Source organism: Sporobolomyces salmoneus (genome assembly GCF_050403485.1).
Source record: "Sporobolomyces salmoneus JCM6883 DNA, S_salmoneus_JCM6883_v1_ctg7, whole genome shotgun sequence".
NCBI lineage: Eukaryota > Fungi > Basidiomycota > Microbotryomycetes > Sporidiobolales > Sporidiobolaceae > Sporobolomyces > Sporobolomyces salmoneus.
The window spans coordinates 316,721-340,891 of NW_027481156.1; the positions used below are offsets into that span (position 1 = coordinate 316,721).

The 24,171-nt window shown below is 51.2% G+C and overlaps 8 protein-coding genes across 8 annotated transcripts; 4 read left to right on the forward strand and 4 right to left on the reverse strand.

Moving 5' to 3' along the window:
- Positions 1-158: 158 nt before the first annotated feature.
- JCM6883_000930 (uncharacterized protein) lies at positions 159-3,186 on the forward strand (the record flags this gene model as incomplete). Its single annotated transcript, XM_076629938.1, has 16 exons — positions 159-260; positions 557-671; positions 750-1,078; positions 1,207-1,286; positions 1,360-1,400; positions 1,501-1,538; positions 1,660-1,758; positions 1,825-1,911; positions 1,978-1,991; positions 2,057-2,166; positions 2,230-2,315; positions 2,388-2,413; positions 2,477-2,664; positions 2,769-2,879; positions 2,946-2,987; positions 3,059-3,186. 16 exons carry the CDS (start codon positions 159-161, stop codon positions 3,184-3,186), a joined length of 1,596 nt encoding a protein of 531 aa, XP_076490103.1.
- Positions 3,187-4,309: 1,123 nt separating this feature from the next.
- On the reverse strand, positions 4,310-5,228 carry JCM6883_000931 (uncharacterized protein; the record flags this gene model as incomplete). The annotated part of the gene is made up of 4 exons (XM_076629939.1): positions 4,310-4,522; positions 4,597-4,812; positions 4,894-4,964; positions 5,030-5,228. The coding sequence occupies 4 exons, from the start codon at positions 5,226-5,228 to the stop codon at positions 4,310-4,312; spliced, it is 699 nt and encodes a 232-aa protein (XP_076490104.1).
- A 4,463-nt stretch (positions 5,229-9,691) lies between these two features.
- On the reverse strand, positions 9,692-11,132 carry HIS6 (1-(5-phosphoribosyl)-5- ((5-phosphoribosylamino)methylideneamino)imidazole-4-carboxamide isomerase HIS6; the record flags this gene model as incomplete). The annotated part of the gene is made up of 10 exons (XM_076629940.1): positions 9,692-9,779; positions 9,855-9,918; positions 9,982-10,032; positions 10,106-10,173; positions 10,244-10,274; positions 10,347-10,423; positions 10,486-10,589; positions 10,655-10,725; positions 10,804-10,922; positions 11,023-11,132. 10 exons carry the CDS (start codon positions 11,130-11,132, stop codon positions 9,692-9,694), a joined length of 783 nt encoding a protein of 260 aa, XP_076490105.1.
- Positions 11,133-11,405: 273 nt separating this feature from the next.
- Positions 11,406-13,383, forward strand: HAT2 (Hat2p; the record flags this gene model as incomplete). The annotated part of the gene is made up of 11 exons (XM_076629941.1): positions 11,406-11,435; positions 11,498-11,518; positions 11,594-11,700; positions 11,764-11,912; positions 11,982-12,207; positions 12,278-12,358; positions 12,441-12,519; positions 12,597-12,664; positions 12,740-12,869; positions 12,934-13,230; positions 13,300-13,383. The coding sequence occupies 11 exons, from the start codon at positions 11,406-11,408 to the stop codon at positions 13,381-13,383; spliced, it is 1,272 nt and encodes a 423-aa protein (XP_076490106.1).
- A 1,153-nt stretch (positions 13,384-14,536) lies between these two features.
- Positions 14,537-16,417, reverse strand: JCM6883_000934 (uncharacterized protein; the record flags this gene model as incomplete). Its single annotated transcript, XM_076629942.1, has 5 exons — positions 14,537-15,040; positions 15,103-15,247; positions 15,309-15,383; positions 15,466-16,118; positions 16,214-16,417. The coding sequence occupies 5 exons, from the start codon at positions 16,415-16,417 to the stop codon at positions 14,537-14,539; spliced, it is 1,581 nt and encodes a 526-aa protein (XP_076490107.1).
- Positions 16,418-16,662: 245 nt separating this feature from the next.
- On the forward strand, positions 16,663-17,772 carry JCM6883_000935 (uncharacterized protein; the record flags this gene model as incomplete). Its single annotated transcript, XM_076629943.1, has 3 exons — positions 16,663-16,737; positions 16,856-17,134; positions 17,197-17,772. The coding sequence occupies 3 exons, from the start codon at positions 16,663-16,665 to the stop codon at positions 17,770-17,772; spliced, it is 930 nt and encodes a 309-aa protein (XP_076490108.1).
- A 179-nt stretch (positions 17,773-17,951) lies between these two features.
- Positions 17,952-18,975, reverse strand: JCM6883_000936 (uncharacterized protein; the record flags this gene model as incomplete). The annotated part of the gene is made up of 5 exons (XM_076629944.1): positions 17,952-18,039; positions 18,105-18,144; positions 18,228-18,287; positions 18,359-18,744; positions 18,809-18,975. 5 exons carry the CDS (start codon positions 18,973-18,975, stop codon positions 17,952-17,954), a joined length of 741 nt encoding a protein of 246 aa, XP_076490109.1.
- Positions 18,976-19,137: 162 nt separating this feature from the next.
- On the forward strand, positions 19,138-23,816 carry CHO1 (CDP-diacylglycerol-serine O-phosphatidyltransferase; the record flags this gene model as incomplete). Its single annotated transcript, XM_076629945.1, has 15 exons — positions 19,138-19,144; positions 19,251-19,473; positions 19,565-19,672; positions 19,747-19,864; positions 19,932-20,308; positions 20,980-21,172; positions 21,237-21,389; positions 21,460-21,774; positions 21,841-21,861; positions 21,928-22,110; positions 22,182-22,253; positions 22,321-22,506; positions 22,579-22,794; positions 22,857-23,000; positions 23,064-23,816. The coding sequence occupies 15 exons, from the start codon at positions 19,138-19,140 to the stop codon at positions 23,814-23,816; spliced, it is 3,069 nt and encodes a 1,022-aa protein (XP_076490110.1).
- Positions 23,817-24,171: the final 355 nt, after the last annotated feature.

Consider the following 24,171-nt stretch of genomic DNA (forward strand, 5'->3'; position numbering starts at 1 on the left):
CGCAGTCTCGTTTCTTCGCGAGAGAGAGAGAGTTCTTTGCCAGAGCTTTGATTTGGTCGGCATCCGGAGACTTTGACAGCCGATTGTACCTCGAGATCAGCAAACTTTGCCTCCTCTCTTTTGCGCTTCACACCTTGCACGACTCGTCTCTCAGCAACATGTCGGCTATCTCTTACCCTTCCAAGACCAACTACCTCCGCGTTCCCGATACGGCGACGAACAAGAACCTCAAAACTTTCACGACTGATGAAGTTGCCAAGGTGAGCCACAACTCGATCTTCAGCTGTCTGGATCCACAAGACTCGGTATCAGGACCGTAGGAAGGTTTCCGAAGCGCGTAGGATGGCAATAGCGAGGTAGGACAGGGAGAGAAGTGGTGCGGGGTACCGAGGCGGCAAAGTTGTCTCGACTCAAGCGACAACTGTACCAGCTGCGCACATCGGTGGTAGCTGATGTAAGGGATACGCCTCCCGGTGTCGCAGGCCGGAAAGGATCGAACAGATTGAACCGAATTTCCACGTGAAACGAGAATCTGACTTTCGTTTTCGATTTCCAGCACAACAAAGCCGACGATCTATGGATTATCGTCGACTCTGCCGTCTACGACTTGACCAAGTTCTGTGAAATGCATCCGGGTGGGGAAGGAGTATTGATTCAAGTAGCTGGACAAGGTGAGTTCTCGTCTTTGATTTTCACTTCTTCGCTCTTCGCCCACGAACTACGCGCTGAAACCGCTCTCGTCCTCGTAGATGCCACCGAAGCCTTCTTCGGAATGCACCGTGCCGAAGTCCTCAACAAGTACGGTCGCTACATCATCGGAACGATCGAAGGACAAAAACCTCGTTACCTCCTCCCTACTCCCGGAACTCTCTCTCCCGTTCCCTACGCCGAAGCGACCTGGATCCGTGAAGGCTTCAAGTCCCCCTACTACAAGGACAGTCATCGTGCTCTCCAGAAGGCTGTACGCGAGTTCACCGATGAGCACGTCCGCCCCGATGCTCAAATGCACGAGAAGGATGGGAAACGTCCTACCGTCCAACTCATCCAGAAGATGGGAGAGATCAACATGAACGCTATGGTGAGTTGACTCTCCACTTACGTGGGTGCAGCGGAGTTTCATCGCTTTGCGCTTCCGCTCGCCTGCAACCGAGCTTTGTTGTTTTTCGAAGGAGCGCCACTGACTCGACCGACCTTAATTTCTGACAGCGTCTCGGCCCTGGCAAGCTCCTCAAAGGCCTCACTCTCCCCGGAGGTGTCAAGGGAGAAGAATTCGACTACTTTCACGAGTGAGTCCCCATCCTCTGTCACGTGCCCGCTATACCGTCTCGGATACTGAGCTTGTTGCTCTCTGTCCTACAGGCAAATTGTCACTCAAGAACTCGTTCGTGCTGGTGCTCGAGGTAAGTGGAAAGCGCTTCCTTGGACTGTTCTTTGCTTCTTTCGCGAAGACATCGTTCTCATCGTGCGTCTGCTGACTCTGTCTCTACCCCTTGACTCTAGGTTACGCTGATGGACTGCAAGGAGGAATGGTCATTGGTGTGAGTGCCTGTTTCAATATGCACGAGTCTCATTCCCGCTCGAACCAACAAAGCTCACCATTTCTCGCACCTTTCCCTTCTCAACCTTCTCGCCCTCCACTCGATGTCCGCCCTCCTTTAGCTCCCTCCCGTCATGAACTTTGGGTCGGAAGCTCTCAAGAAGGAAATCATTCCCGAAGTTCTCGCCGGACGCAAGTTCATCTCTTTGGCCATCACTGAGGTCGGTCTTCGCTCTCTAGTCCATCCTTTGAGCGCTCGCTAATGTCGAGGTCTACCTCGTGAGCAGGCTTTCGCTGGATCCGACGTTGCCGGTTTGAGGACTACCGCTGTCAAGACTCCCGACGGAAAGCACTACATCGTCAACGGTACCAAGGTAAGTCTCCCCCCTTTACGACTCTCTGACGTCGGTCTAACCTTTGTGTTCCGCTCGCTCGAACAGAAATGGATTACCAAGTGAGCCCATTCTGCTCCTTTCGCGTGGCCGTGCGAAGCTGATGAAAGCCCCTTCGTTCGCACAGCGGTCACTTCTCTGACTACTTCTCCACCGGTGTTAACACTGGAAACGGTCTCTCAATGCTTCTCATTCCTCGCGGAGAAGGTGTCGAAACCAAGCAAATCAAAACCTCTTGTGAGCTCAAACTCGCTGTTCATCTCATTCCCTCGCGCTCGCACTCATCCGACTTATCTGTAGACTCTACCACCGCTGGAACTGCGTATATCACTTTCGACAACGTCAAGGTTCCCGTCGAGAACCTCCTCGGAAAAGAGGGCAAGGGTGTAAGTTCTCCCACTCTCTCTTTCTCCTTCAGTTCTCCTCAGCGATACTGACGCGACGCTTCGCTCGTCTAGATCTTCGTCATTCTCTCCAACTTCAAGTAAGTTTCATCGCAGTCTCGTTTGTCGATTTCTGCTCCTGTTGACCCTCTTGCCCTGTATAGCCACGAACGTTGGGTCATGTGCTGCGGATCTGTCGCTGGAGCTCGAATGGTCGTCGAGGAGTGCTTCAAGTGGGCTCATCAACGCAAAGCTTTCGGTAAACCCCTCATCGAACTCGCCGTCATTCGTGCGAAACTCGCGGCTATGATCCAAAAGGTCGAAGCTGCTCAAGCTTATCTCGAGAACATCAGTGCGTTATACTCTTCAGCGCGTGTCGGGGTTGAGTGCACAGAACTAACGAAGAACTTCTTCGCTCAATTTTCCCTCCTTCTTTCTTTTTTCTTCCTCTCTCAGCTTACCAAATGTGCAACATGAGTTACGCTCAACAAGCCGACGCCCTCGCTGGTCCGATCGGTCTCCTCAAGGTCTTCTGTACTCGTACCGCGACCGAAGTCGCTGACAACGGTCAGTATTTCTATTCTTTCACGTCCCCTCCTCTTCTTGTCTGACCTGACGTCCACATGCTCGTAGCTGTTCAAATCTTCGGTGGTCGTGCGATTACCCAAGGAGGCAGTGAGTCTTGACTCGTTTTATCTTTTTTCACTTTCCGAAGCCCTCTACTGACCCTCTTACCGCTTCCTCAGTGGGTGGCTTCGTCGAGATGTACCACCGTACATACAAATTTGACTCTCTTTTGGGAGGATCTGAGGAGGTTTTGGCCGATTTGGGAGTTCGTCAAGCGTCTCGAAAGATGCCCAAGGCCGTCCTCTAAGTATCCCTCTTTCTTTCGCCTCGCGCCAGCATCTATACCCTCTCTCCCTCTCTCGCTCATTCATTCATTCATGGGGGTTTAAGCTCGTTGTTCTGTTGTCCGGTTTCCTCCCTTCTCTCATTGTTTCGTTTGAATTTCTCAAATCTCGTTGTACCCTTTTCCTCTCTCCGTTGCCCTGAAGCAATCGAGTCCCTTCATTACGTACTTCTGTCCTCGACATCCGTCCCTTCGAGAGCAGATCCGGCGTGAGCGGTACTCTCCAGAGGGCGAGCTTTGACTTTTGAGATTTTCGCTGCGTCAAGTTCCGCTAGTCCCGCGTCAGTGTTCGAACAATAAGGTCTTGAGTGTGCCAATCAGCGTCAGAGCTAGCCTAGAAATGACGATCGCAATCGCCCGAAATTTCTCTCCCTCTGCATTTGCGCCGCGAGAGACGCTTCTCCTCTTCCTTCACTCCCCTCTTCAATTCCCCCCATCTAGACCCAAAATCCTACGACACAGCAGTCACAACATCTACTGACTCAGCCAAGACCCAGCTACGACTACTGCTCGCCCTCCTCGAATTTTCATCACACGATAAAAACTCTTCAAAGCCTCGCTTCCGCCTGCTCTGCTAGATCCAGATCCGACTCTTTTCCAGATACCAGCTATACACACTGCCCATGTACTTCTAGGGGCCCTGTGCGAGTTGACGTGAGTTTCCCTTCGTTTCTCCCTCTCCTCCTCCTTCCTGGCGAAAAGATTAGGGATTTCGATCCTATTTAAGCACTGGGTTCAGAGATGTTCATCGACAAATGGCATCGAATAAGACGACCTGCTCTAGAGACTTAGAAAACCTCGTTAACTGATCGCCTCAGTCCATATTCAACCGAAGTTACTATCGATTCCAGTGTGCTGACGATTCGTTCGATCCTTGCACTGTAGATGTACAGATTGACAATCTGTGAAATGCTTGGAGCCGCGCATCGTAGCATTCTCTTTCGTTCTCTTAGCAATGAAATCTATTTACACACAAGACCTGTTCTACTATTCGAGCTTTCTCTCCTTACCAGCAAGAGAGCGACGACCGTCACCCCCACCAAGAGCAAATCATCGGGACAGCGGACCGCAAACTCCCAGACGAAAACTATTGCTGCTGAGCTACCTTGATATCCCATTCCTGTCCCTTCGCTCCATCCTTGCACGACCTCAATCCGACTGCTCCATATCCTGGTACTCCTGGGATCGTTGCAGCTCCCGCTCGCCACGACGTACAGTACGCGGACGAGATTGCCGGCACCGTCGCTCGGATTCGACAGTTCGACGGAGCTGAAGAACAAGTCGAGCAGGAAATGATGAACTATCAGAACGATCGACGTCAGTTCAACGAGCGAGGGAGAATGCAAGTCAACAAGAATAGCGAGAAAGACTTGCGATAGAATCGTCGTTTTCGCAGGAACCCGTCGTCAAAGTTCGACCATTCTTAGCGACGATACAGTGTTGGCCTTTCGGTTTATCGGCCAAGTTCAGTCGATACGCTGTTGTCGTCGATGTCGAATTGCCGGCGGAGGTAGTCGAGTTGTCGGCGGAAGAAGGGAGAGTTGCGGGCAAGAAATAATACGCTCCGTCTTGAGGCGTGTCAGTGCCGCTCTATGGTGCGCATTCGAGCGAGAGAGGGATACGAGTCGCGTCAGAAGGAGACCATCGAACACCGTGGAGCAGACGACTTACGACGAAAACGGTTCCTCCAGACGAGTCATTTCCCGAATAGAAATCGGGAACCCATTCCCAAACTGCCGAATCTGTCACATTCCTCTCTCGAGAGCGACATCAGCAATCAATTCGTCCAAGACGGACAGACACGTACCGTTCCCTCTTGCGAAAATGTTGTAAAGAGTTTCGTCTCCAAACGATGGGTTACAAGTCGAGGTTGTCGTATTCGTCACTTTGGATTGAAATTGTCGGTCCTTGAACGTCAAACGCTTGTTCGGGGTAGAAGTCGGGATAGCCGAAACGAGAGTCGTTCCGATCAGAGCTGCTGTGATGAGAACTTGAAGATTCAGCATCGTTCGTGCTTTGCTGCGTCTTCACTGAAAAGGTCGAGAGAGAGTACAGGGGGAAGAAGTGAGAGGATTGAGTCGTCACGAGGTTTCGCTGGGAGAAAGGGGGAAAGGAAGAACAAGCCGAAAGAAGGAAAGCGTTGTTTTCCGGAGGGAGATCAAAGCGCGACGTGACGTGAAACTTTAAGCTCGAGAACGAAGCCTTTTGAGCACTTCGGCTCCTTCCCGTTTGGCTACAACGCAGAGGCCAGAAGCAGTTGGAGGACGAGATGAAGGTGAGCGAGCCCTGATCAAAGCATAAAGTTTTGCAGAAAGCTTCGCAACGTTATTCGGCTTGTACGACTGTTCCGTTCGTCGAGGCGGCCAGTGCGAGAGCCACAAAGCAGACTCAGCTTTCCGCCCTGAGAAGAGGAGAAAGCTGTACTTCGAGCGATAATCGAACGTTGTGCAATGCCAATCTCCTCCAAAAAAACTCTCTCTCTCTCTCGAGAAACGAGACTGGGACAAGTAGACGATTCAAAGTACAGCTTATATTTCGACGAGTTGGCACACAGAGAGAATCAGAAGAAGAGAGAGAGAGATAGTGAGAGACTGCGAGAGAGGGGGCGGAAGAAACAGTTTAGCGAAAACCTCAATGCTTGTGCGTTCCACAGCTTCTTGCCTCCCGACGGTCCTTACGTGGACCGGAACAGGACTAGGACACATCGACCGTCTCTCCGCACATCCGAGCCGACTCGTAAGCGAAGCGACAGCAGGAAAGGGGGAAGGACGCTCCGAAACGTTCAAGCGAAAGAAATGGCAAACGAACAAAATTTGGACGGGATTCGTCGAGAAGACGTGAATCACAGCAGCTCCGAAGCAGCAAGTACAAAGGCGCTCATAATTGGCGTAAAGGGTATTATCGAGGTCGAGGCGACATTGCCCTCGATATCAGGGAGGAGAAGGGACGGAAACGAGCCCCGAAAACATCATCGGGAGTCCGACGGTCGCTGGGTATCTGCCTGCGGATCAGCTTCCTCCAGCTGGGTGGAAGAAAAGACAGACCAGAGTTGCTCACCGGGCGTCCGAGTTCGACATGATTACATCCTCGGTCGCTTACTCCCAAGATACTTCGATGTCCTCCCTGTCCAAGACCTGCATTGCCCCCTACTGTGTTGATCTTGGATAGCTCGTTGATAAACGTTTCGGCGGAGATCGCTGTAGAGGAACAGGAGAGGTGGACCGATGAAGATCTTGATCAAAAGTGTGTGTCGATTGAGCTTGAGGGACGCTTCAAGCGGTTCGCCAGGTTGTTGGGAAAGCGTTGTTGATGAGTTTGGTAGTTACTTCAAGGGTCTACAGGCGGCCAAGAGAATGCAGGAGGAGATGAGAGAGTTGAGTGACGAACATCCCTTTTTCTCTCTCCTTCTTCTCACTCAGCTTTCACCGACAGCTAGCTCACAAGACAAGAGAGCAGCTCATTGGTGCCTCCGAAGAAGCAAAGAACGCCTTGCTCCGATGGACTTCTCGCAATCAATCAGAACATCATTCGCTTCAAGCTACCACTATCGAGTCCGACTCTCTCCTCGCCGCCTCTCCTACAGCGAAGGAGTAAAGAGTAACGAGAAGCAGTAACGAGGAGAACCCTGCGCTCGGAAGTTCCGGTCTCGACACACGGTCCCTCTCTCGAAAAAAATGTACGGCTCGCTTCTGAAGTTCTGATCTCTCTTTTTCTCTCCTACCTGACACGAAGTCTCGACATGACCACTTTGGAACCACCGTTCAAAGCTGTTCAGACTTCACATTCCTGCTGGAAATGCCCTGTCCCTGAGTGCGACAAGCTTATCTTTCGAGAGTTAGATGTGAGTCTGCCTCCTACCTCCCATTCGATCTCAGCGCTCACTCCCGACTAATTCCCTTCCTGCTTCACAGGATTGCATGCGACATATAATCAAACATCACTGCTACAAATTTGACGACAAAAACAACAAAGCCAACACAGAGATCGTGGAGAAAATGCTCGAGCCTCGAAAACCGGTGAGACGCAAACCTTTCGAAACACTGCGATGCGGTACTCATCTCGCCTCGATACGAGACAGGTATGGATCTCCTGGGGCCCAAAAAGCTTCGGATGTAAAGAATGCAATCATCGTGCAAAGCAGTCGTGCGTAAGTCTGATTCACGTCGGAAAGTTCCCTCGACAGAACTAATCAACGCCTATCTGATTGGCTTTCTGTATAGGATATCAAGACTCACTATCGCAGGTTCCATCTGGCGCTTCCCGGGACTGTCGAGTGCCCTCTTTGCAACAAATTTTGGACTTTCACGCCGCACGGGTCCGTCCCATTTCCCTCCTGTCATGTCCCACGTGATTGACCAATAGCTCTCTCCTAACTTAGGTGGACGTATCACTCGGAGCAAAACTGTCCAAAGCGTCCTAAGAATCCCGATCGCGCACTGGAGACTGCCGAGGGCTTCCCTCCGAGTCTCGACATCAACACTTTGAAATCGCCGTTCAAAGCTGTCCCGACTACAGATTCTCGCTGGAAATGCCCTATTCCCGACTGCGAGGAGCTTAGTTTCGGATTGCCAGAGGTGAGTGCACGCACTTCAATTACTTCGAGGATTCTCGTTCCCGACTGACCCTATCGCTATTACAAAGTCGTGTGTTTATCATATCCTCGACAAGCACTGCTACAAACTCGAAGACAGACTCACCACAGAGGTAGTCGACGAGATGCTCGACAAGTTGCTCGAGCGTGTAAACTTGAATCCGGTGAGGCTCGACTCCTTCGACTCCGATGTCCTCGGTACTGATTCATCTTGCTACGAGACAGGTATATGTACGATGTGGACCACGAGACTACGGCTGCAAAGCATGTATTCTCAAGTCAGAGCGATCCAACGCGAGTTTGCTTCGTATCGCCGAATCAGCAGAGGCGCGAGGGGCTGAAATCCATCTTATTACCGGTCCTGACACAGAACATCACAGCGCACTTCCGTCGGTTCCACTTGGCACTCCCGGGAACTGTCGAGTGCCCTTATTGCTCTCACTTCTACACTTTCACCTCTTCTCAGTCAGTGTCGCTTCTGTCTCGCTACTTGTCCAACACGAACTCACCCCTTTTGTCGGCCTTAGATTCACTGTTCACATCACTGGGCTATGCAAGAAGTGTGACGAACGCGACGTCGAGAAAGCGATCCAAACTTCGCAGGAACGAACGACCGTACGTTGCCGCTTTGTGCGGACTACTCAGCTCTCTACTAAACTCTCTACCTCTGGTTCGTGATGATGTATAGGCTAAACATTCGACAACATCATCAGCGCAGCCATCTTCGAATCACGGCCGGCCGAATGGAGTCGAGAAGCAACAATTTCTTCCGAGAAAGCGTCGAGGCTCGGATTTGACAGCGGTTCTGAAGCATCACAACATCTCGCCAAATGCCTTTCATTCCGGATTTGCGGTCGCAAGTGAACGCTCAGCACCCGGGAGTTCGACATCGAGGCTCAGCCATCCGCACTCCCCGTCTCTCCATTCCGGCCGCGCTTTCGAGTCCTCCCATCTCACTGTTGCTTCAACTCAGTCCCTCAACGATCCCCCTCGTCATCACTACCCACTGCCGCGCGCCGGATCCATTCCTCATCCACCCGCGACAAAGCCCTCTTCTCCGACATTCAATCCCTACGAGGAGGGCGCTCCCTCTCATTGCGCGACGAGCGTGTTCAAACCACAGGATTCAGACATGACCCACGGCCATGACTATCCGTCCCAAGAGGAGGCCGAAACAGGAGACCTCGTTCGCACTCTCTCGGCTCCGAATTCTCCTCATTCTCCCAGTCTCCACGATGTCACACGCTCACCTCACGCAATCGAGCCTCGTGGTAACACACCACATCGTAGTTCTCCCTTCTATTCTCGATCACGCGGAGAGTCGCCGAACGAGTCAACCTTCGAGGAAGCTTTGAAGAATCTATCGCGTCCCAATCAGTACTCGCCTCTCCTACCGCAGTTCAACGATACCTCACTTCCTGTCACTCGATTTGATTTGGACTGGAACTTCCTTCCGCACTAACTATATGACCCTCACTCCCTCTATCCAAAAAGTTTCGCTCGTCTTCATTCTCCTTGCTGTATTCCGTTTTTGCTTGAAGCGAACAACTGTCCATGCTCGCGTGACTTACCTAGCGTCCACGAGACAACATCGCGAGAACTTGGATCACCGCAACTCGCATTTTCCGTTCACTCTGGTCGCACTCAAAAGTCCTGTTCGTGCGGAGGTCTGAGGTTGAATGTAGCTGGCTTGACGGTCCAACAAGGCAAATCACGAGTCAAGCATGATGGGAGGAGACAAAGCGAGCTGAAACGAAAGAGGCAGAGTTTCCAGCGTCAGAGAGGAAAGCTTTGTACAGCCCAGCCGGGTAAGCTTCAATACCTTGCACCGACATGCCTATACACAACGCGCGGTGACTTCTATAGCTGGTCTATTCATCATGTTGAGTCTTCCGCGAGCACTCGTTGATTGTATTCTACCAGATCTTCGAATTTGACTTGCGACTTACCGAAAATGTCGAGAGCGCTATGGATCGATCGCAAGGATATCAGATTAGTACCATCTCATCGTCAGAGTGCGAGAAGGAATGGCGGTACTCACCTTCCGTAAGTTAAGTCGACTTTCCCGTTCGAGAGTCTGTCTACTGTTGCTAAGTCATCGACACCTGGTCATCGAGCGCTCAATGTCAACGACAAGCTCAGATAGAGCTCAAGATGTTGATGCTTACTCTTTGCTCCTCCGGCATAAGTTGTCGGGATTTTGACCCATTCTCCCAGTTCTGCGAAAGAGCGAAGTTGTGATCAGTGATAGGACTCAACTGGAGGCATGAAGCGGAGCAAATATTGACGCACTTTGTACTAGTTCTTCGTCAATACCTTGACATAGGCCTTCAACGTCGGCGGCATGAATCAGGAATTCGCTATGGGAGAAATGCGATTTTCGAATCAGACGACAACGATGTCACGTGCTCTGGGACGAGAGAGACTCACGAGCAGTACTCAGATAACAAATCGAGCGACTCTGTTCATCGATCGTCGCGTCGTAAGCTCACGAGAACCACACAATAACAGTCGGAGGGAATCGAAGGCTCACCTTGATTCACTTCCATATCAGTCAAGTCTTGCCACCTGTTCATAGCGACGACCCATTTATCTGCTCTCCGTCGGCAACTATCGACGAACCTGTGATCAGTAAGCTGTTCAGCGAAAGTGATGAGCGCTTCCGAGCTCACCTCACGTCGACAACTAATCGCTCCTTTCCGACTTTCTTAGCCAGTCGCTGTAATCGTTCGAGGTCGAACTTTGCCTGAGGAAACAGATATGAGGTGACGATGACCTAAACCGACACGAGCATGTGTCAGGAAGAAAAAGGAAAAAACCGTGATGTCTCTCGGGACTGACCTTTTCCGCTCCAGCATCAATCCATTCCTGTGCGTTCTCTTCCGAGATACCTCCCCCTACGTGTAGTCCGTCTACGGTCATCAAGGAGCGCGTCATGTCAGCTCAACAGAGCGTAGATTGGAGAAGTTTGGAGGAAATTGAAAACTGACTTGACCATTCTTTCAACGCACTTCTCGCGGCATCATCGTTCCCCGGTCCTAATTTAATGACATGCCCACCAGTGAGTCTGCTATCCTTGTACAGCTTCGCGTAGTACTCTGCTGGCTTGCTGAGAGAAGTCGGAACCAGATCCGTCGGAACCATCAGAGGGAGATGTCAGTTTCGTTCGTCGCTTCGAAGGGAAGAGCGTGAGGGGCTGATGGACTCACGCAGATACAAAGTTTGTCTTTAGATCTTGGGTATCGAGAGTTCCTCCAACGATTTGCTTCACTTGACCATGATGCAAGTCGATACAAGGTCGGAACACGCTTCGGGGCATAATCGTTCGCTTCTCCTTGAGCTGTAGAGAGAATCCGAGAGCGTCTAGGAGAGTATCGAGTTGAGCGAGATGGGGGAAAGAGCTTCAGAAGTTTCGGAATCGCTTTTGACCTTGAACAACTCGCCTTCGACTCAACCTTTCGACCTATACGACACGCGAAGGCATACAAGAGAGCTAGATCAACTACCTTCAGAGCGATTCGCACAGTCGTCCCGCCTTTTGAGCACTTTCTGCATTCGACCCGTTTGAACGCGTCTCTCTCTCTCGAAGAACATGGCTACTGAAGCTGATGAAACTGCTACTGTGAGCTCCAATCTCTGCCTGAACGACTACATTATCGAGCTGACTCGTTTGCCTCTGGGCAGCTCTACAAGAGCATCAACGAAGTTTGTTCACCTCTCTTCCTCATCTCCAACTCCTTTCCTGTTGCTCTGGCTGACTGAGAGACGTATATTCGATAGGAATACAAGATTTGGAAGAAGAATTCGCCATTCCTGTATGATTTGGTCGTCACGCATGCGCTCGATTGGCCTTCTCTCACTTGTCAATGGCTACCAGACAAGGAATCGTACGCTCTCTTCCTCATCACCGTTCCGAGATGAAGCTGATAGATTATGAGGAGGGAGAGTAGACCGGCAGACAAGGATTATACGGTTCATCGAATGATTTTAGCGACTCACACTTCGGGAGAAGACAACAATTACTTGCAAATCGCTACGGTTCATCTACCGAAACCTCAATCAGAACTCAGTCTCGACAAATACGACGATGAACGAGGTGGTGAGTCACGAAACGATTCATTTGTTTTCATTTCGATTGACCAAATGTGAGTGTCTCGGTGATCCACAGAAATTGGTGCTCACACGGCGACTGAACCTCGAGTTCAAATCACCCAATCGATCAATCACACGGGAGAAGTGAATCGAGCGAGGTACATGCCTCAAAACGCAGATTTGATCGCGACGAAATCCGTCATGGGAGAAGTTTATGTGTTCGATCGTACGAAACATCCGTCTCAACCGATTGGGAACGTCTGTAAACCCGATATCACGCTTAGAGGTCATACGAAAGAAGGGTAAGCTATCACTTTCTTATCTTATTTGAAAGGCTCGAATTGACGGATTTAGTTTTCGATTTTGATCTAGTTATGGATTGTCGTGGAACCCTCTGTCTGCGAAAGCTGGTCACTTGCTCAGTGCTTCAGAGGACACCACAGTCTGTCATTGGTGCGTTCCGCCCGGCTCCTCCTCCTCATGATTAAGTCTCTCTCGCGTTCGACTGACTTTTCCGTACTCGAATCGTCGCTAGGGACATCAACGGTTACTCAAAGACCAACTCTTCTCTCGAACCGCTGACCGTGTACAAGGGTCACACTTCGATCGTCGAGGTGAGTTTCCGGCGGGAACACCAATTTTCAGCTCGCAGCTGACTTTAGTGTTTCCACCCGGATCCTCTGAATCATAGGACGTCGCATGGCATAACCTAGATGAAAACATTTTCGCTTCAGTAGGAGACGATCGTCAACTACTCATGTGAGTCCCGAGTTTATTCTTCACGCTCGAATCCTCTCAAAACAGCGATTGACTAATTCTGCGAATCTCGTTCAGTTGGGATACCCGAGGGAACTCTGGATCGGTTCAACCTACATCTCGAGTACAAGCTCATGAAGCCGAAGTCAACGCGGTCGCTTTCGCCCCTCATAACGAAAACATCTTGATCACTGGTTCCGCTGACAAGGTACGTCTTGCTCCCTCTCAGCAACGGGAATGACTTGCTGATCGAGGAGATACAAAACGTGCAGACTGTCGCACTATGGGATCTTCGCAACCTCAAACTGAAACTCCACACCTTCGAATCCCACACGGACGAAGTTCTCTCCCTCGCCTGGTCTCCTATGAACGAAACGATCTTCGCCTCTGCCTCTGGAGATCGTCGAATCAACCTATGGGACGTTTCGAAGATTGGACTCGAACAAACTCCGGAAGACGCCGAGGATGGACCTCCAGAATTGATGTTTGTTCATGGCGGACACACGGCGAGACCGACGGATTTGAGTTGGAACATGAACGAGGACTGGACGATTGCTACTACTGCAGAGGTAAGCCTATCCTTCTTTTCTGTCGTGATGAGAGGGACATCTGACATTTTTGCGTGAATGACTTTGTAGGACAACGTGCTTCAAGTCTGGAGACCTTCGAGTACGCTCTACAACCACGACGGAGGAGCAGTAGACGAGATCGAACTCGAATAAACTCGAAGCGGTGAAGGAGAGTGACAAGGGATAGTCGCTTAAAAAGTTATTTTCGTTTTTTAGTTCGGTGTTCGTTCTCCGGGCGGGTTCCTTCGTGATTCTTGTACTGTAACGTCTAATGTACCTCGTTCCTCGTCTATACATTTCCCCGAGGCCTCTGTCCTGTGTGAGCCTAGCTGGATTCGAGCGATGGAGGAATCTGCGACAGCCTGAAAGTTTTCTTTTTCGTTTGTCTCGTTCAAATATGCGTCCCAGCGAGCGCTTCCGCCAATGCGTAAGACGCTCACCTGGTCACGCCTGCCTTGACTTGGTGCGCAAATCTCGCAGATGAGAGCTTACTCGCGCGCGCGAAATTCGTAAGCTCTCTCTTTCTCTTCAAACTCCAAACACGTGATGACACAAACGCTATTCCAACCGATCTCTCTACCCAACTCGCTCCTCCAGCAGCTCATCAGCCTCCGAACTTAGTTAAACCAAACCATTGCCTTTGAGATCCTTTCACTTCTTCCTCATCTTAGTTGACGAGATTCGTTCTTTCTACTCTCGTCCAAGGCTCGTATGATCGCCGAAACCCAGCTCAGAACCGTCTGGAACAAAGACTGTGTCCTGCAGCAGCGTATCAGCGGTCACTCGGACTCGGAGCGGGCTGGAGAGAATGAACGTCGACATGGAACGAGGGGGATAGGGAGAGGGTTCAGAGGGGAGTGGGACTTTGTTTTCGAAGCTGATGGTGCTCGCTGGAGTTTGAGCGAGTTCGGGAAAGGAGCATTCACATGAGCAGAACTAACAATTTAGTTTGCAATCTGAACATTTTTGGAGTTCTCTATTGCTCTCGTTGCAGCGATCGTTGGAGAGACAGAGAGAGAGACAGACATATGTTACGTAATTTTGAAAGGGATGAGAACAGAAAGGAAGTAGCAAGAATAACACAAGATACGAGGAGAAAGGAAAATGATAAGTAACAATAAAAACAGAAAATCCAACTTCATTCACGTTCTCCAGCTCCTTCCTCGCTTCCCTCTACCTCTCTACTCAACCCAACAATCACTCAAGCTTGGCCTCCTCTGATCCCGCGCTCGAGAATACTTGAATGCCATCCGTTGCGATGCATTACCCTTTCTCCCTTTGCCCCTAATTCCTCAGATTCGTTTCCTCACATGAAAGCCGCCTTGATCTTCTCCAACTTCAACTCCAACTCTCTGATAACCGAATCCTTCTCCGCCAACCTCGACTTCAAATCCGCGTTCTCTTCTCTTAACGCCGACAATTTCTCGGATTCATCCGAGTGCGAGGACGAAGATCCATTCGTCGTCGTTGCGGGAACGGGTGCAGGTGCGGGAGGAGGAGGAGTAGGCTCGCGAGGAGGAGGAGGAGGGGTAGCTTGACGAGCGGGAGCCGGAGCCTGGGGAGGAGGCGAAGGTTCTCTTCGAGGAAGAGGGGGAGAAGGTTCTCTCGCAGGAGTAGCGGCTTTGGGAGCGGGAGTCGAAATTGAAGGGGTGTAGGTAACGTAGGTAGGATCGTGCGAAGTTGAAGTTTGTCGAGTTTGCATATCGATCAAGATTGGAGGGAGGGTTTTACCGCCGAACCATTCGGAGGAGGAGAGAGCGGGTTGATCAGAGGGAGCAGGGGGGAAGAGGTCGGATTGGAACGAATCAGACTAAGAGAGGAAAGATTATCAATTACGAGTTGAGAAACGAAGAAGAGTGGAAACGTGTTTACTTTACGAGGAACGACAAAAGAGATAGGTTCGATGATGTTTCCGGCGGCCTTATAGGCCTTGACGATTTCAGTAGAGCCGACGTCGGAGGCACGCTCGGGAGCGAGACAGAGACCTCGTTGAGGGTTCGGGCTCGTGTAATCGGATCTGTGCGAAAAACTTCCTTTCAGTTTGTCGTTAAGAGAACTGAAAGGTACGTGTTACGCACAGGTAGAAGAGTTCGTCATCCTTCATTTCGTACATTCGAATGTTACCGTCTCCCTTTCCAGCGACAAAGAGGATACTGAGCGCGAGCGAAAACCAAGAACAGTTAGTCAGACTCGAGAACGCTCGCTCTGAGAGTAGCTGAGCTTTACTTCACTCACTTGTTACCGGCGTTGAAGAAAGGCATCAACATTCCCGAAGATTGATCGATCCCCATCTGTTTGATCGGTCCTTTCGTAATATCTCTCGAATCCCACATGAAGACTTGACGTTCACTCGATCTCGAGAAACCAGTCGTAACGAGTCGATCGTGACTTCCCAACCAAGTAACCCTCGCACCTTTCACTCCCGAATGAGAATCGGCGACGGTGACGGGAGCTGAACCACTCCTCGGATCGAATAATCGAAGTTTCTTGTCCTTGCAAGTAGTCGCGTAAACTCCTCCACACCAGTCCCAGTTGATCGATTGGACCATGTCGGCGTGAGTTTCCGAAGTGTAGACGGATTTCTGATGTTCGAGATCCCAGATTTTCACGTCGGTCGAAGCCGTTGCGAGGACGTTTGAAGCCGAAGGGTGGAATCGAACGTGACCGGCTTTCCTCGCATGAGCGCTCGTCGACCAGATGGGTTCCAAGTCGGGGAGGTCTTTGTGGTCGCCCGACCAGGCGTCTTGCAAAAGGGAATCATCGATTTTGGTCAACGCGAGTTTCCCGTCTTCTCCGACCGAGGCGACGAGGGAATCATCGAAGGGAGACCAGTGAGTGTCGAGTACTGGCGCAGTGTGAGCTCGACAGAGGGGGAACAAGTCAGGGAGCTAAAGCGTTCGTCACAAACAAACGAGAGAGCGGGGATAGGCAGTTCAGCTCAACATCTTCTTATCGCTCGCCGGTATAGAGGGATAGAACTAACTTTGCCAGTCTGATTCAACGGAGTAACGAGGAAAGCTCCACCTCCCGACGCTTGCCAATTCACTGCGAGGTATTTACACGAAGCCGAGACCAAGTTCGTGTCGAATGCCGAGGCGGAGATCTTGACATTATCGTAGCAGTCTTCCCGCTTCGCTGGAGTTCCAAAGGTGTGTCGGTACGCCGACTGTCGAACGAATCGTGACATTGATCAAGCTTTGAGGGGTCGTTTCTGGCTCTGTTCGGCGGCGACTGCTTCTGGGTCGGATCTGCCCTTGATGTAAGTGTGTTGCCGAGGCGTAAGGGCGAGTTGGAGATGAGGGAAAGGAGAAAGAGATACGAAAAACACGTGCCGTCATCACTTCCCTTCTCACCTCTCACTCGTTCGGATTCAGCCAGCTTCGATAGTACACAGAACGCCTCACCGCCAGCTCTCCAGTCGTCGATTCGAGAATGGACAAACTTCAACCGATCACTCGAAATCTCCCAACTTTTGTCAGAGATCCTCTCGAGGCCCTCTTGGGAAAGGTGAGCATTCCTTCCACTCGCCGATAGAGCCTTCAAAGACCTAGTGGAGCCCATGGGAGAGCGATGGAGACCATGCTGACCAACCTTTCGTGACCTCCGTTCTTTCGCAATCTCTCAGGAATGTTACACCACTCTCGTCTACAACACCGACCTACACTCTACCGAATGTCTCAAGCTCGCCCTCTCGAAGCTCCTCGGCGTCGGAATCATCGCAGGAGGAGCCGTCGTTAAAGTTCCTCAAATCTTGACCGTTCTCTCTGCGAAATCCGCGAGAGGCCTGTCCTTGTCGAGCTATCTCCTTGATACGGCTGCAACGGCAATCACTGTAGCCTATAACGTCAGGAATGGGTTCCCGTTGTCAACTTATGGAGAGATGGTTTTCTTACTCGCTCAAAATGTAAAACTCCTCCTTTCCTCTCTCTCACTACCCGTAGCTCACTCCAATACCTCTCTCTATAGGCTATTCTCATCGCACTCATCACATCCTACACTCCCGGGCCCACGATGTCCCGACTGATCCCCATCACCTCGACCTTCGCCTTCCTCGCCTATTCCCTCTCCACCCCTTCTCTCGTCCCTCACTCCCTCCTCTCCACTCTTCAAACCCTCACGATCCCCCTCTCGCTCTCGTCCAAAATCCCCCAAATCATCTCTAACTTCCGGCTCCAATCGACCGGACAACTCTCGGCTTTCCTCGTCTTTAATTCCCTTGCGGGTTGTTTAGCGAGAGTATTTACGTCGATGACGGAGACGAACGATCCGGTCCTTATCGCTGGATTCGCGGGAGCGGCTTTATTGAATGCGGTGTTGGCACTTCAGTTTTTCCTTTATTATGGAAACGGGGAGAACGGGAAGAACGTAGAAGAAGCAGCGCATAAGGTTCAAGAGGTTGTCGAGGAGAAGAAAAAGATGATTGCGGATCAAGTTGGGATGGGAAGACCGAGCGGAGAGGGAACGCCAGGAAGGAAGATTAGTAGTACGCCTTCGAGGACGAGCAGTCCGGCTAGTGCTAGGTATGTTAGGAAATTAGATTAGGATAGATGTTAATGAGATTATATGTGTGTTTCATCGCTAGAGACCGCGAATTGAGAGCAGACGAGGCGAATCAGCGAAAACAGCGTCGAATGAGCCGCGACGATATTGAGCTTGATGCAAGATGTTCAGCTATGTATTTCATGTCTAGCAACAGGGAGATGTATAAGGATAAAGACAGTCTATGAACTCTTGATCTCGTTGACTTTGCGAGAAGCTTTCGCTTCGGCCGCTTGAATGTGTTTAGCTTCGCGAGGAGCCGGGTCACCGCTACAGAGGACGACGATGTCAGTTCAGCCGGCAAGTTCAGTCGCGCAAGGGCCTAGAGAACTTACCGAATGAGATGATGCAATCCATTGGTAAGTTTGAAGAGACCTGCTCGACAGAGTTGCAGTTTAGTCTTCCGCGCTCGTCCGTACTCGGAAGACGCCGAGGTGATAGAGACAAAGATAGCTGACCGATCACGACGGGTACCTGTACAAGGTAAAAGAGAGAACGCTGAACTCTCGGCATCGTGTCTGCAAAAGCGAAAACGAGTCGTCAGTACTTCCACTCAGCTCGACGATAAAGAGACTCTCTCGGTGCCTACCTAGGAAAGGATAAGGGAATCTTCCATTCTTTGACGCCGCATACTCCATCCACGTAACATACGCCAACACAGCCGAAGCCGAAAGCGTCAAAGGTTTCGCCGCTTTCGGGTACGGCGGCGAGAAGCAGAGGAAGTCGAGCCATAGGTAGACCGCAGGTAATCCATGGATCGAGATGTCGAGCTTGAACGGGAGGTAGAATTCAGGGTCGGGAGGCATGAGGAGTGAAGGATCGATGAGCATCAAACCCCAGTACATCAAGGCGACGAAACCTTCGACGGGGGTCGCGATTAACGAGGTCATCGTCTTGAGGCGTGCGAAGAGGTTGATAGAAGGGAAGACGTCCTTGAGGAGAGCGAAGAGGAACACCAACCATGAGATCCCGAGTCTGCGAAGAACGGAAAACGTGCGATGAGTTGAAGCTCGAAAGCAGGAATTGGGTCCCGACTCACGATAGGATCGTCAGATACTGCCAGTGTCCTCCATACTGCGCTACCATGAAATCATGTATAGGGGAAGGCTTAAAGAGTTGACCGAAAGACCAGGTGAGAGAGAGGAATGCGAAGAGGTGAAGCGCAATTGCCGGTTTTGAGCGAGGAACAGTCTCTGGGAACGTCATCCTCCTTCGAGACTATAGGGACGGTTAGAATAGGCGTAGAGCGAGTTGAAGGAGAGGAGAGATGCGATGACGATCTTTCCATCTCTCTTCCATCTTTCTCCCTCTCACCTTATCATAACAGCCAGAATACCCCCAAGCAGAGATCTATACTCTACCAACAACATGCCAGGTGAGTCTCGCGTCCCTCCGTCCCTCTCGCGAGGTTTCATTTCATGATCAAGATTGACTGATCTCATCAATTTCTCATCCGCTTATCCTGCTCGCCCCGTCCCCAGGTACCGCCGCAGATCTCACTACACCTCCAGTAACGGGTGCCCCCGCGCAAGCGTCTGCGAAATCCCCGGCCCCGATCGATGGCTCCGACGCAGGAAAAGCAGCGAAAGCACTCGCTTCCCGTCGAGAGAGTACGACGTTGAACCAGGCAAAACAAGACGCATCGGAGAAGAAAGCCCAGTTGAAGGAATTCGTACAGGATGATCGTCATTTCAGTCTTGTTCGGTGAGTTCTTCCTTCACTCCCTCTCGGAAGGACCGTTTTCTCGGCGCAGTCCAACATGAATCTGACCCATGTTTCGCTTTCTTGATGGTAGCAACTTCCGACTAGCTGATATCGTCACCCTTGGAAACGGTTTCTGTGGTTCTCTCTCCCTCTTCTCGTCGGCTCAATACCTCGCAACAAACGATGTCACTTATCTCTGGTGAGCTCAGTGGCGCTGCACATCTACTCTTATGTCGACGGGACTGATATGCGTGTTCGTCCACTTACTCACAGGTACGCGTTAACTTACCCTCTCCTCGGAATGATTTTCGATATTTTCGACGGCAAAGTCGCACGATGGAGGAACGAGAGTAGCATGTTGGGACAAGAACTCGACAGTCTCGCAGATTCGGTGAGTCGAGAGCTGCATACACTCTCGCTCAAGGGTATAGGCTGACCCGTCCTCGAGCGGTCGACAGATCTCGTTTGGAGTTGCACCGGCAGTCGCAGCTTGGACTCTCGGCCTTCGTACTCTCCCCGATACCCTCGTCCTCACTACCTACATCTGTTCCGGTATCGCTCGTCTCGCTCGGTTCAATGCAACCGTCGCGCTCGTCCCGAAAGATGCGACAGGAAAATCGAAATACTTCGAAGGACTCCCAATCCCTTCTTCCCTCTTCATTTGTGCCGCGATGGCTATCTCGCTCAAGAACGGCTACTACGTTACGGCCGGAGGAAAAGGTCCTGGACTTCCTTTCGGATTGATCGAACCTCTTCAATCGGTTGGGATTGACCTGCATTGGGCCAGCTTGGTCTTTGCGGGTTGGGGAATGATGATGATTAGTAAGACCCTCAGGTGAGTCGGCTTCCCACGTTCTCTCGCTCAGAGCGAAGCGATCGAGTCCCGCGCGGTCTGCTGATGTTCCGCTTCGGCGCTTTTTCTCCTCAGGATCCCGAAATTTTAAGTGTCCCTCGTCCACTTCAACGCCTGTTGTCGATTTCAAGAAGCTGTAACTAGGGATCTAGGAAAGGCTATTCGTTTCTAATCTGCCGTTTCTCTTTCTTCTCACATCGATTGGAATACTACCCGCGAAAATCCCTCGTCCTTTCCCGTCCGACGCCTCGCCTGACTGATTCACCCCATGACGAGCACACACCTGTGGCGCAGGCGGTACCGGTTCGGCGTTCGCCGTCCGTCCAGTGTCACCTGATTGACGCATCAATCCAGCTCCGGATCGAGCCCGCGGACGAGACGATCCGAGCGCGAGCGGGGCTACTCACAACCCGCCTTTCTTCTCTCCATTCATCATCTCTTGGAACTCCAAGATGTCAAGCCGTCACCGAAGTCGATCTCAACAGAGTCGCACGTCTCATGTTACGTGAGTTCTTTTCGTTCGCCGCTCAATCGGCTACCAAAGCTTGACGTTCCTCCCACTCTTTCCCCTTCTCCCCCCACTTGCTTCACTCCAGTACCGATTCCCTATACGCCTATCCTACTCCACCTCGCTCAATTCGCTCAATACCTAGTCGACCATCTTCTGTGCAAGAACAACGAGAAACTGCTATCGTCGATGTGAGTTCCGTCAAAGTCTTCTCGAAAGAATGGAACACCGATTCCCACATCTGTTCGCATGGGTTGTATCAGAGCGACAGTGATTCGCTTGACCAAGGTACTACCGATCGTGTCAAGGAGTATGTCAAACAACGAAGTGCATCAGATGTGAGCGAATTCTTCCCGTTGTCATGCTCCGGAAGTATCGCTGACGTTTGTGTAACCCGAGTAGTCTGCCTTCAACAAGAACACAGTTAAACGTTGGGCGAAATCCTCGGTTGGAAAGGAAGCAGAGCAACAATATCGAAATGCGAGAGATCAAGAGCACGAGTATGCGAAGATGGTGATCGACAAACAAGCACAAAATGTTCGAGCCAGGCTTCATGTGGGTCTCATGCATCTCGAGCGGTGGCTTGCTAGCTTCTGACTGACCACTTTCGTCACGTTTGATCCAGCCTCGATCTTATTCCGACTCTTCGGTAATCGCATTCTCCTGGGACCTCCTCGCTGTCTGGCGTCAATTACTGACGTCTATGATTGATCGTCAGCTTGTGAAACCCGTCGACGGAGTTCGCGAACGAATCAAGGAATCGATCATGCGTGACGAACTCAACTCCTACACTCGCCTCCCGACCATTCTCAGTATCCCAGCTTCTGGTGCGCAAACTCCCAATGAGGTTGATCTATTACATGCACAAGAGATCACGAGGAGTAGATTGAACGGAGCGATCAATCAACTGAAACAAGCTGAACAGAAGTTCGAGAAAACAGTGCGCTTTCTCGTTCGTTCACTACCAGTGTTTCGGAAACTGATCTCGTTCTTCGCTATCTGACAGCTACAAGCGACTTTCGACGAGGTCAGTCTGCTCGCCTCTTTGCTCCCTCGTATCGGTAACTCACGCTCTCGTTCTCATTTTCGACAGATGGTGACGAAACACGAAAGCGAACTCCGACACGACATCAACGAACTTCGACATCGTGTCTTCAACTCGTACCACTATGTCCTCGACCCTTACGGAGTCGAACATCTCAGCGAATACACCTACTGCGAGAAAGCCGATCCGAGAATTCTAGAGGGAGCAAGGCAAGCTTTCGCTCTCGACAAGGTACTGCTCATGATCTCATGAATACCCTCCACGATATGAGCTGACTTTCTCCCTGACAATCATGACGAAAGATGCTTCTCATCAAGCACTATTTCGAGGAAAACGTCAAACAACTTCGAGGGAAAGAGAGAACCGAACAGAACGTATGTTGCCGCTCTCTCAATTTGTGCTTCTCCTGAGAGTTGACGAGTTTCTATTGAGGATCCTCAGCTACTTCGAGGTCTCAATGAAGCGCACACACGGGTCTTGCGAATGGTTTGCGACAGCGACGACTTCGTACACAAGTGTCTGAGCGACAACGAGATGAGCAAACACGTGACCGAGTGGAACTGCAAAGGGTGTGAGGATCGCGCTTACCACCTGTACGAGGCGAAATACAACAAGTTACACGAAGAGGTGGGTAGAGCGAAGTCCTCTGATTCTCTCGCAAATCGCAAATCTGACTCACCGTTTCGATTGCTCGAATAGGTTCTCAAGTTCAATCTCTATCGTTTCAGTGAACGACCCGAACCACCGCTGTACAAGGAACTACGACAGATTCAACACCCGATCGGCGAAATGGACCCAAGAGTGCTCAACGTCAAGTACTGGTTTGCCGTGTTCGCTTGTCGCCTTGTCGAAATGAGGGTCAAGATTTCGAAGGAAGTCAAGAACGCAGATGCTCGTGCCGATGCCCTTCGTCGAGTAAGTTACCATTCTCTCCGCTTCGAACGATACTCGAGCTCATCCAGCTTCACGTTTCGCAGACGCTCGCAACCTTCGTCAAGTTCCACGAAGCTCTCGAGAAGAAGCTCGACTGGGACCTACACGAGATTCACAACCTCTTCTTCGACATCGCTCATCACGAAGGAGATCCGCAAGTGGTACCTCCTCGAGAAGTCGTCAACTTCGTAAGTTTCCTCTTCCTCGTCTTCCAGCTCTCGAGGCTGTGCGGCTGAAACCCCCGTGATCAGTGTCAGAACCTCAAGAGGTCACTCATCGATCCGGAGGAGAAGCACCTGGAATCGAAACCAATCTCCTCCTCGGCTCTTCGCAAAACTCAGAACTTCCTCAACTCAGACTCGTCGCTATGGAACGGTCGTCGACCATCTCGACAAAACGTTCCCGATCAGGTCAAGAACAAGATCAAAGCTTGGGACGACGGCAACAAACACGTCAAACCGATTTCCGTTCCGAGCTCTCCCCCGCGCAGTCCCGAGCGACCTCAAGTTCCTCGCTTGACGACCCAATTCCATGCCCCAGCTCAGCTTCGACCGGAGGAGGATTCCCCTTCTTCGTTCGTCCAGGGAATCGTCAACAAGCTCTCGTGGTCGAGTCTTCGCCCAGGTCGTCCAGCGCGACAAGCTTCGAACTCACCTCCAGCTCAATCTAGACTCTCCGCGAGGAAAGACTCTGCTCAATCGCCTTTGAGTCCTCTCGAATTCGCCCCTTTCGAAGTCAAACCGCCCAATTCGCGCTCGAATCATTCTTCCCCCGTTTCTCGTTCTTCCAGTCGCTCGAGTCAAAGTTCATCGTCTTCATCCTCGGTCTCCTCCACGCACTCTCGTCGCGGTCGTCCTTACGGCCTTCGAGACTTCGCTTATCCTCAACATTCGATGAACGGAACCGTGCCTCATGCCGTCCTCGCCTACTCTCCCGCTAGGAGGCCTCGAGGAAGGAGCGTCAGCGTACATCGTCGACCGATCGTTGACGACGGAGACTTCTAGCCTCGACTTTCCCTTCTTGCTTTCCTCTCTCTCGTTCTCTCGTTTCCTCGTATATTCCTCTTCAATTTCTTTTGTCGATCGGTTCTTCAGTATCTTCTCGTCGTTCTTGAATCTCCTCGCGTCTCGCTCGTTGTCCTCTTTCGCTCGCATATAGTTCGTTCCACTGAAAAATGATTCCCTCGCTGTCCTCAAACCTCTCCGTTCGAGCAGCGATCTCGCCAGTAGCACGACTGAGAGAGAGGAGAGAAAGTAAGTCGGTTGCAAAGCAATGAGATAGATGAGAACGAGTAACGAGATCGATGCAAAAGAGGAGGATAGGAGAGAGAGCCAGCTCGATGGTGGAAAGCAGTGGGAA